The sequence below is a fragment of the Triticum dicoccoides genome, chromosome 5B, assembly GCF_002162155.2.
Source record: "Triticum dicoccoides isolate Atlit2015 ecotype Zavitan chromosome 5B, WEW_v2.0, whole genome shotgun sequence".
Lineage (NCBI taxonomy): Eukaryota > Viridiplantae > Streptophyta > Magnoliopsida > Poales > Poaceae > Triticum > Triticum dicoccoides.
Genome location: NC_041389.1, coordinates 552,180,741 through 552,191,688, shown reverse-complemented (window position 1 = coordinate 552,191,688; position 10,948 = coordinate 552,180,741). Strand labels below are relative to the sequence as shown.

Genomic DNA, 10,948 nt, shown 5'->3' with positions numbered 1-10,948 from the left:
GTATTTGTTGAAATTGTCAGGGAGACATATATTAGTTGACAAAGAAGTATACTGCAGGTAATTCAAGAAATCTATACAACCTAGAAAAATAAGTGATTGCTATTTGATCATAGGCATCCTTTTTTTCTCATGTGGACACCAAAGAAGAATATCAGGCCAAACGTAGCAGACCAAAGCCCAAGAATAAGGGGTGGTAGCAGACCAGAGAGAACAAATCAGATAGTCCCTTTAGCTTTTAAAAAAAGAGCCGGCGAGGTATCTCTTAAATAAAGCCAAGGCCCATGAAACATACACTTTTAAATAAAGCCAAGGCCAATGAACAAACTAACAACAGCAAAATGCGTACTTGTATGATAGTTTCAGGCAATATCATTCTAAATTTCTAATCAAGTGGTCAAAGAACTTGAGGGGAAATTGCAAAGAAAAGAAAGCATGGTCCTCACCACTCAAGGATGCACTGGAGATAGAAATCATGCTTGCAGCTTGTAACCTGTGACAATTCAAAACAAGAACCAGAACAGCTTCAACTTCCGACACGTCTACCACCAAATCAAAAGATTTCCATCGCCAATCACCATTACATCCGCAAGAGAGAGGTCGCTATCGGAGGGCTCGCTGTCGCAGAAGTTCTCAAGGCAGATGATGCAGGCGTCGTCGAAGGTGTCCTGCACGCCACCCTCCACAAAAGCCGCTGCCGACGAGAGCATCTTCATCTTTGTTGCCTTCTTGTCCATTGCTCCCTCCCTCCCCCCTCTCTGTTTACTAATCCAATGACCGCACAAATGGATAGCTGTCTCCACCGCGCAAATCCCTGCAACAACATGAATGACAAGATTTGGATATAAAATTTGTGTGGAAATACCTATATAACAGAGATAATCAGCAATGATTTTCATTAATAAGATATGTAAATGGCGATGCACAACACACAAGAATCAGGTTTACTTCGCACATTCACAAATACTAACAAACACCTCGAGCTGGCAATGGCAGGTCAGCCTAAAGCTTTCATATTCGGAGATGTATATTGCAGTTTGTGGAAACAAGTAATGTGACTCGTGAGAGAATTAGTTATTACATGCCACAGCACATAACAATTTCCCACTAAATCAGGGTGATTTGTCAACAAACAGCAAGGTTAAAACAGTATCATTCAATTGGAAAGTTTAATTTAACACCAAATAATATCCATTACCATAGAAGAAAGCATAATTTACCTCCTAAGTGTTCAGATACAGCTCCAACAACTAAACCCCCAACCATATCATCGGCAAGCACATCTGAATATGCACCAACAATTGCCATAGACAACAAGAGGGAGAGCGCATCAACTCACATAAACCTGAGGAACAAGAAAAGACAGCATTAAGTAACCAAGTGCTACAGCTATGCAAGATCAAGAAATTGACTATGATGGTGAGAAGGAAAAAATAATAGATTGGCTCTAGCAAGTAATGAAACGGAAATAGTTACCCTATTCGAGCTGGGTACTTCTTGAAATATGTCTCATAGATGGGGTAGCATAAAAGGGAACAAAAAAATTAGATAATTTACACACTTTCTAGTAGACACTTTCTAGTAGTATATATTAAGAGTAATGAACAAAATAAAAAAGGAAAATATTTTTTCAAGTGCCAAGCACTATGTAAATACAACTTACAACAAAATTAATTCAAAATTATGCTAACTTTCCAATAACTACGTTAAATCCAGTTCACTTGGTAATCTTTCAAACCAAAACTTGGAAAACGGGACATGTTCTATTAAGAAATTAAAACCCTCCCATTCCCACCCCGACCAACCTAACAAATGGATTCTGAACTGCAACTTTTATGCGGCCAGAACTTATTTCTTGTTCTGAACACCACTTTTTAAGTAAACAGAGGATACAAGAATATTCAAAAAGAACAACAGCCGGTCTCAAATTCCATAGGCTATAAGCTTAAAAACATTGCATTTTAGTCTTTCTTATTTCCCCCCTCCAACCACTTTCATCTCTTGATTCAAATGCACTGAATTTGTATGTTGGAATACACCACTCGCCGAAGTTGGTCTGACCTAAGGTTAGTTGGGCTAAGTAAATTTTAGCCACAACAAACTACATTGCCACCCCCTACAAAAAAAACTACATTGCCACCATAGAGCTAGATGTGCTTTCATCAGTTGTTGTAGCGAAATTATAAATAAAGCAGCGGTTCTTTCTTACTTGTCCTACTTTATTCATACACTACAACAATCCTCAAACTGCAGTTAAGAAGATACTCCAGAGAAACTGGTTCGCTACTTTGGGCAGGACATCCACCGCAAAGAGCTAATCAGAAGATGCATCTTTATATTAAAATGAAATGTGTGATACTACATATGGTCGCATGCGTGACAATCACACTCACACAGAACCACAAATTTGATAGTATTTGCTTACAAAATATATGACATATCTTTCCTTCTACAAACAGAGTGTCATGAGATACCTTCGGGTAGAGGGGCGCCGCAAAAGCACTTTAGGCGCATATTTGTTTTGTTCCTTCAGCTTGTATTTCTCCTGCAACCGAAAACGGTCATACAAAATCAGACCTCAGTGTTCCACCAAAACAGCAAGGAAACAAACCAGACAATAAGTAACGGATGCCAACCTGTGAGAACACTGTCTTATTTCCAAATGTGGAGCCATTTGCTATCAAAGCCTCCACGATGGCGTCACCGCTGGCATCCTCCCTATTAAAAACCCGCACGACATCAAGATCTCATTAAAAAACAGAGAAAGGAAAATAAATATCCTACTCGAGCAGGACATGTGGACAACGTTCAATTGAATCCTCACCGCTTCATCGCTTCGATGTCCTTGCTGGACAGCGTCTGCACGGTGTTATTGTCGATCAGGGGCCTATTGTCCCTGGTCTCGTCCTGCGGCTGACCATCGGCGGCACCGCCATCTCGCGGCTTATCATCTGTACCAATCAACCAATGCCATCCATTGTTGTTACTAAGGTGAAATAGCAAGGCATGTTTGAATGAGTAGAGTGCAGAGATGAACTGGAAGGGAGAACAGTATAATCATCCATCCTTGCCTTGGCAGGGGACGAGGCCGTTGGGGCCGCCGACAAGCGGCTGCAGCGAGCAGCTCTTGTCCCCTATCTTCACCGTCCTGCGCCACCACACAGCAGAGAGACGTCAGCGCACCCGCACCCGCACGTACAACTATGGTTTCGGGGCGAAGGTGTCCTGCACGCCACCCTCCACGAAAGCCGCTGCCAATGAGAGCATCTATCTTTGTTACCTTCTTATCCATTGCTGCCTCCCTCCTGCCTCTTTGTTTACTAATCAATGACCGCAGGAATAGCAAGTTCCCTTGTGTGCAAAAGAAAACAGAAGTAGTGCTAGGATTAAGCATGCAAAGCATGTACATCACCATGAAATCAAATATCACCTGTAGTGGGCTGCTGCCGTGCATCGCCGGGGACGAAGGCGCCGCCGTGGAGGAGGGGGTCGGCAGCTGGGGCGGGGGACGTATCGAGCGGGCAGTGGCGCTGCCAAGCCAGCGCGGACGAACGGAATCAGTCCCACACGAACACACACACGCGCGCGCGCACACACAGAGGAGGAGGGAGGGAGAGGGGCGCACCTGGACATGCCTCGGACGTCCGCTTCTCATGTCGCGACCTAGTCCAGGGTTGGCCGCTCGTGTGCGGCTGTGGAGGAGGAGACAGCCATCGGGCTCCTGCAGAATCGAAGGCGACTCGCCTCGCTAGTCGTCGATCTCCTGGGCCGCCGCTGCTGGTTGTCCCTCCATGACTCGAGCGGGAGCAAGGAGGCCGGTGCCGGTGCCGATCCCGTGGACCATCGCTGCAGGACGGGATGTGCGGCCGTGGCGCGGCTAGTCCTCCTCGGCCACCGCTGCAGGACGGGGACCGGGGCGAGCAACGATGGCGGCAGAGGATGCGCTAGCACGACGGGAGGGGAGGAGGCCAGGCAGCGAGACGTAGGGGAGGAGCTAGGGTTAGGGGATGGGAGGAGGGGTGGGGGTGGCGATGCGAGGGGGGTGGGGATGGGGCGAGCGGCGGCGGTGGCTGGGGCACGAGAGAAAGGAAGGGGCGCGACGGGGATAGTGTGAAAAGACGAGAATGCCCTCGGTGGGGCAGGGAAATTACAGGCGGCGGCATGAACTGGAGTGTTGTAGCAGTGTTTCTATCGATCCGACGGTCCGAATCGATCATCTCGCGATCCGACGGTCCGGATCGATCCATCTCGCGATCCAACGGCCAGATCTCGTTTGGACACGCAATCGGACGGTCCAGAATCCAATGGCCTGAGGAGCCTTCATTTTGTTCCAGACTCTAACAATTGGACACGCAATCGGACGGTCCAAAATCCAATGGTCTGAGGAGCCTTCATTTTGTTCCAGACTCTAACAATGGGATGTGGATGTGTGACGCAACATTTGAGGGGTACACAGCCAGTGCCCGCGGATGCGTCCCGGACGCGTCTGCGGTCGTTTGAGGGGCCGGATTTGCCAAGTCCAGCCGTGGATGCTCTTAGAGGGCCAGATCTAGATGCATGTATCCACAGGTTTTAATGAGGAAAAAAGCTTTTACAGACACATGTAAGTGGTGCATCATCGACCCATCGCATGCACACCATCCAGTTGCACGTACGCGTATACAAGTGTACGGTATACTGATATGTTCGGATGACACAACACATGGGAAATGTATGTAAACAACTAATCAAATGGCGCGTATGTACGTACGTGAGCGACTACGTATGAACATAATCTGTACTCTGCAGCAGCTGCGTGAACAGGCCAGGATATGTATGTAGACGGCCGGTCGGTCGCCTACGATGCCGACGGCCGGCAGCGGCCTGCCACGCCACAGCACGTCGTCGCACCCGCGGGAGGATGGGTGGTTGGCGGCGCCGGCGACACGACGACGAGGGCGCGGCGGCAGGACGGGCAGGTGGAGCTGGAGAGGAGCCACACGTCGACGCAGGCGGCATGGAAGCCGTGGCCGCAGTGCGGGAGCACGCGCACCTCGTCGCCGCGCGCGAACTCCGCCAGGCAGATGGCGCACTCCGGCCGCTCCCCCTCCTCCTCGTCCACCTCCCTCTGTTCCGGCCTCCACGACACGGTCGGCAGCGACTCCAGCGCCTTCTTCTCGAGGCCACCGCACGGCGCCTTGGCCGCCAGCCCGTCGACGGAGAAGGCGGAGGGGTTGCAGAGCAGGGAGCAGCGCGCGACCATGGCCAGCCCGACCACGCACAGCAGGAAGCAGAGCACCGCGATCACGATGAGGACCGTGTCCGTGTGCGCGCTCGTCGCCCCGCCGGCCATGGCGGCCGCCGGCGGCGCGGCCATCGCGGCCAGGCGGTCGACGGACTGCTGCAGCAGGTGCCGCGGCATTGTCTGGTTCGTTCTCGGTGGCCGGTGGGCCGACGGGCCGACAGGATGAGGGAGATGAGCACCGTGCCAACGAGCGCGCGGGGCCAATTTAGGTCGTCTCTCAGTGTGCTCACTGTGTAGCGGGAGTTGCGAAGGAGGCAAGAGTTGGGTGCTCCTGCAGCGGTTTTATAGCTAGTGTCCGGATTAGCCGGGTCATACAGTACTAAGTGGGTGGCTAAGCTTAGGTAGTAGGGATATGATTGACAATTAAGCTGATATAAGTGGGAGTGTCACTTTCGACCAATTCTTGTTTGAATTCTCGTTGAATGTCTTCATTGGTACACTCCCTGTATTCTTCTTCGCCTTTTCAGCTACAACTGGGTACATGTCACTCTCAAAATTTAGGTGCGACCGATCTGGACTAGTTAAGTGATTGATCTATTGCTACTTCCTGCCTTTCTTCTTCATAAGATAAAAAAATTCGAGACTTGTACTCGAGGGGGAGATGCTACAACTTTGCTAGTACTTGGTCACGGTGAAAGTGGTGTACAAGTTCGTACTCTCGGGAGTAGTACGTAGTACGTGCGTATCAGAAATGAGCAGACAACTCAAGTGAGCCGACCGATCGAGCGGGTACGATGAAAGCAACGACTCATATTACACTAGCTAGCTAGTACTACGATGAGCAGGAATAACGGGAGGTGAGAGAGTGACCGACCAGGCCCATGTGTAAGGTCGTCCGCCACGTCAGATACGTGTGCCAAAGCAAAGCCAAGATCTATCCGGATAACATATCCGCCGCGCGCCCTACCTACGCTACTCTACGCACCAACCTTTTGTTTCAGGCAAGGAAAATATGCACACCCACTTGTACTGCTAGTACTACTCACTTTTGGCACTGGTTGCTACTCCCTCCGTCCGGAAATACTTGTCATCAAAATTGATAAAAGGGGATGTATCTAGACATATGTTAGTTTTATATACATCCATTTTTATCCATTTTGATGACAAGTATTTTCGGACGGAGGGGGTATTAATTACTACAAGCGCTACAACATGGTGCAAAACCTAAACCCGTCTCGATTCAATGCATGAACGTGGAGAAGAACGTTGTCGTCGGTCAAATTGCGCGGCAACACGTGCGCGCGCGCGGCCTAAAACCTTCACTCACTGTGCTGGAGCTAGTCTACCACTATGGCCTTCGGGCCTAGGGTACGTAGTGCGGTGGCGACCCGCGCGAGCCCGACGGACGGACGGACGGACGCCGGCAGCACGAATTGGGGCGGCCCGCTCCGCGCATGCAACTTGGGACACTCTGCATGCCCTTTTGGATTCCATTGGATCGATCGACCGATCACGTTTTCCTTTCTTTTAGCTGCTCTCCTTTTGCCGCCACTTGTGATCTATCTAGATGTCAATCATGGTGGTTAGAATAGGATCGAAAGGGGGCGACGAAAGCAAAGCAAAGCAAAGCGTAAAGGAGGCCGACCGACCGACCGATGGGATAACGCGATCGATGCCATAAACAAAGGAGATGGAGATCAGTGCCTACTCGATCGATCGATGGATCCGCACCCAGCCAGGGGGCAAGATAAGATAGTCCCATTGTCAACACCGACCTGGACGTGGTTGGTGGTTGCCATGCACTTGACTGGAGAAAGCATCCTCTTTTTACCGGTCTACGTGGATCGACCGATGCTGCTTCGCCGTGCCGCCGGCCGACGGTGCCGGGGCCAGGGTAGAAATAGTACTTGAGGGCACGGAGCGCGAGAGGTCAAGGAACCCTCGAATCGAATCGATAGAAGCAATTCGAAGAAACTTGGTGGCGCGTCGAGGTTGTTGCACTTGCATGCTCTGGGTAGCTTGGGTGGTCGGAATGGGCATCGATCATTTGTATACGTGAGGTTGACGGATCGCCATGAACCGCACTAGGGAGAGAGAGAGAGACCTCCCTCGATCATTCATGGCGATGGACGGCCCGGCGTCCGTCCGTGAAGGCCGGCATACGTACGTAACGTACCACATCAGGGCAGCCTAAAATATCCCGCTCCTCGTGCCCGGCCGGCGCCACCACCTCACCGACGCGACGGAGTGAGCACGACCGCCGCCATGATTGACGCTTGACCACACTGAAGCCATCGGTCGACATGAACATGTACGCATCTTGGTGACGAGGATGATCTTTACCGAAAGCGTAGGTGCCCGGCCGTACGTCTGCTTCGTATACGCAACATGCAGCACACACGTCTGCGTCTTCTTCTCTTTTTATAGTCCGCGTCGCCGGCCAGATTTTGTTAGTAATCAATCAACTAAAAGTGACCGATCTACAAGTATTTACAGATGAAATATGTTACAGACAGAAATTAACTAAGTGATGCACCATCACACGCTGTACAGTTGCATTTTGTACGTACGTGTACCCACCAGCTGCACAAGTACCAACAACAGAGAGCTAGCTGACAAAAGAAAGGTCAGAGGTGGACGCGCCCCGTCCGGACTCGTCGGCTACTGTGCCGGCAGCCGAGGCCTGCTCGTCTGAGGAGGGGGCGACTCGGTGGCTGCCGGCGATTGGGCGGCCGCGACGACGAGGGCGCGGCGGCAGGAGGGGCAGGTGGAGCTGGAGGGGAGCCACACGTCGACGCAGGCGGCGTGGAAGCCGTGGCCGCAGCGCGGGAGCACGCGCACCTCGTCGCCGCGTGCGAACGCCGCCAGGCAGATGGCGCATTCCGGCCGCTCCGGCTCGTCCTCGTCCACCTCCTTGCTCGACTCCGGCTGCCACGACACGGTCGGCAGCGACTCCAGCGCCTTTTTTTCCATCCCCTCGCACGGCGCCTTGGCCATTGCGCCCGGCGGTTCGACGGAGAAGGCGGAGGGATTGCACATGCGGGAGCAGCGCGCGACCATGGCCAGCCCGACCACGCAGAGCAGGAAGCAGAGCACCGCCGCCAGGATGAGCAGCGTTTCCGTGCGCAGGCTCGTCCCACTGCCGGCAACCGCGGCCGGCGCGGCGGCCATCGCGGCCAGGCGGTCGACGGGCTGCTGCAGCAGGTGGCGCGGCATTCTCGTTCTTTCTCGGTGGGACAGGGTGTGATTAGACTTGAGAGCACTGTGGCAGCAGGGGATGGAGGGGCCGGTTTAGGTCGCCGGCGTGTTGTGTGTTACAGTAGGTGTTTGAGCTGCGGTTTTAAATGTCAGGATTAGATCGGTCATGCTAAGATATGATTCATAGCGAAGCTCATGCTAAGCGTGAGTGTCACTTTCGAACCATTCTTGTGGAATATTTTCATTGCTACACTCCAATCTCCCTGCCTTTTTCGTCGCCATTTTCCCTACAACTGGGTACATGTCACTCTCCAAATTAGGTGCGACATATCTGGGCTACTTAATCTATGCTTTGCTACTTAGGAGTGCATTTATTTAAAATTTAGAATCTTGTACTCGAGATGGAGATACAAGCATCTCTCGCACTTTCCCGGAAAACCTTTGACCCTTGAGCCCTCATTTGGTACGAGCGGATTGACAAGGTTTCTAGAGGATTAACCCCGCAAGGCCCAGAAACCTCGCTAATCCTCGTCTACCCATTTGTTTCACGGGGTTCGCACAGCCGAGTCCCTTCGATCCCCTTCGTTCCCCTCCTATCCACGCGGCTGGCCAGCCTCGAGGGCACCCGCGCGGAACGGGACACACCGAGACAAAGCGTCGCCCCGCCGCCGCCGTCCTCCTCCGCCGGTACTTCTCGAGGTAATTCCTCCCCCTCTCCTCCACTTCTCCATCTCCTCCCCTGCAAACCGTAGGGTCACAGCCGGCGGCCTTTTTGCTCCTCGTCCGACACCCTGCTGTTGGAGAACGTAGCAGAAATTCAAAATTTTCCTACGTATCACCAAGATCAATCTAGGAGATTCTAGCAATAAGAGAGAGAAGGGGATGAGCATCTTCATACCTTTGAAGATCGCTAAGCGGAAGCGTTACAAGAACGTGGATGAAGGAGTCGTACTCGTAGCGATTCAGATCGCGGTAGATTCCGATCTAAGCACCGAATGACGGTGCCTCCGCGTTCAACACACGTACAGCCCGGGGACGTCTCCTCCTTCTTGATCCAGCAAGGGGAGAGGAGAAGTTGAGGGAGAACTCCGACAGCACGACGGCATGGTGGTGATGGAGCTCGTGGTTCTCCGGCAGGGATTCGCCAAGCACTTACGGAGGAGGAGGTGTTGGAGGAGGGAGAGGGCTGCGCCAGGGAAGAGGTGCGGCTGCCCTCCCACCCCTCCACTATATATAGGGGCAAGGGGAGAGGGGGAGGCGCCCTAGGGTTTCCCCTAGGGGCGGCCAAGCAGATTGGATCTCCCTAGGGAAAATCCTAGGGAGACTTGCCCCCCAAGCCAAGCAGGTGGAGGATTGCCTCCCAATCCAGGTGGAGGTGCCCCACCTCCCCAAATAACGTAGGAAATGGTGTGGGGGCGTACCACCCCTTAGTGGGCTGGTTTGCCCCTTCCCCTTTGGCCCATGAAGCCCTCCAACACTTGCCGGGGCTCCCAAAACACCTTTCGGTCAATGCTGGCCATAGCCTGGTACCCCCGGAACACTTCCAGACTCCAATACCCTTCGTCCAATATATCGATCTTCACCGCCGGACCATTTCGGAACTCCTCGTGACGTCCGGGATCACATCCGGGACTCCGAACTACCTTCGGTAACCACATACTATTTCCCATAACAACTCTAGCGTCACCGAACCTTAAGTGTGTAGACCCTACGGGTTCGGGAACCATGCAGACATGACCAATACGTTCTCCGGCCAATAACCAATAGCGGGATCTGGATACCCATGTTCGCCCCCACATGTTCCACGATGATCTCATCGGATGAACCACGATGTCAAGGATTCAAGCAATCCCGTATGCAATTCCCTTTGTCAATCGGTATGTTACTTGCCCGAGATTCGATCGTCGGTATCCCAATACCTCGTTCAATCTCGTTACCAGCAAGTCACTTTACTCGTTCCGTAATGCATGATCCCGTGACTAACTACTTAGTCACATTGAGCTCATTATGACGATGCAATACCGAGTGGGCCCAGAGATACCTCTCCGTCATACGGAGTGACAAATCCCAGTCTCGATTCGTGCCAACCCAACAGACATTTTCGGAGATACCTGTAGTGCACCTTTATAGCCACCCAGTTACGTTGTGACGTTTGGTACACCCAAAGCATTCCTACGGTATCCGGGAGTTGCACAATCTCATGGTCGAAGGAAATGATACTTGACATTAGAAAAGTTCTTAGCAAACGAACTACACGATCTTGTGCTATGCTTAGGATTGGGTCTTGTCCATCACATCATTCTCCTAATGATGTGATCCCGTTATAAATGACATCCAATGTCCATGGTCAGGAAACCATAACCATCTATTGATCAACGAGCTAGTCAACTAGAGGCTCACTAGGGACATGTTGTGGTCTATGTATTCACACATGTATTACGGTTTCCAGTTAATACAATTATAGCATGAACAATAGACAATTATCATGAACAAGGAAATACAATAATAACCATTTTATTATTGCCTCTA

The 10,948-nt window shown here is 51.7% G+C and overlaps 3 protein-coding genes across 9 annotated transcripts in view; all 3 read right to left on the bottom strand.

Moving 5' to 3' along the window:
• LOC119311536 overlaps positions 1–4,029 on the bottom strand; it is a 7,118-nt gene extending 3,089 nt beyond the window's left edge. For 3 of the 7 annotated variants that reach the window (XM_037587165.1, XM_037587168.1, XM_037587169.1), the window contains exons 1-10: positions 3,623–4,029; positions 3,428–3,527; positions 3,278–3,302; positions 3,069–3,145; positions 2,822–2,948; positions 2,634–2,715; positions 2,472–2,542; positions 1,218–1,342; positions 582–811; positions 444–490 (exon numbers count right to left, since the gene is read on the bottom strand). In XM_037587165.1, the coding sequence (XP_037443062.1) occupies positions 1,333–1,342; positions 2,472–2,542; positions 2,634–2,715; positions 2,822–2,948; positions 3,069–3,145; positions 3,278–3,302; positions 3,428–3,527; positions 3,623–3,652 (522 nt within the window). In that variant the 5' untranslated portion in view covers positions 3,653–4,029 and the 3' untranslated portion in view covers positions 444–490; positions 582–811; positions 1,218–1,332. Of the gene's footprint in view, positions 1–443; positions 812–1,217; positions 1,343–2,471; positions 2,543–2,633; positions 2,716–2,821; positions 2,949–3,068; positions 3,146–3,277; positions 3,303–3,427; positions 3,528–3,622 lie in introns of all 7 variants that reach the window. The other 4 variants (XM_037587164.1, XM_037587167.1, XM_037587166.1 and 1 more) reach the window with 2 other exon arrangements.
• A 77-nt stretch (positions 4,030–4,106) lies between these two features.
• Positions 4,107–5,519, bottom strand: LOC119311535 (RING-H2 finger protein ATL80-like). The gene has a single exon (XM_037587163.1). It carries the CDS (start codon positions 5,396–5,398, stop codon positions 4,835–4,837), a length of 564 nt encoding a protein of 187 aa, XP_037443060.1. The 5' UTR covers positions 5,399–5,519; the 3' UTR covers positions 4,107–4,834.
• Positions 5,520–7,564: 2,045 nt separating this feature from the next.
• On the bottom strand, positions 7,565–8,622 carry LOC119306121 (RING-H2 finger protein ATL80-like). The gene has a single exon (XM_037582442.1). It carries the CDS (start codon positions 8,435–8,437, stop codon positions 7,883–7,885), a length of 555 nt encoding a protein of 184 aa, XP_037438339.1. The 5' UTR covers positions 8,438–8,622; the 3' UTR covers positions 7,565–7,882.
• Positions 8,623–10,948: the final 2,326 nt, after the last annotated feature.

Excerpts from the sequence above, each read along its gene's own strand:
- LOC119311535 (XM_037587163.1), bottom strand. The coding sequence starts at position 5,398 with ATGCCGCGGCACCTGCTGCAGCAGTCCGTCGACCGCCTGGCCGCGATG.
- LOC119306121 (XM_037582442.1), bottom strand. The coding sequence starts at position 8,437 with ATGCCGCGCCACCTGCTGCAGCAGCCCGTCGACCGCCTGGCCGCGATG.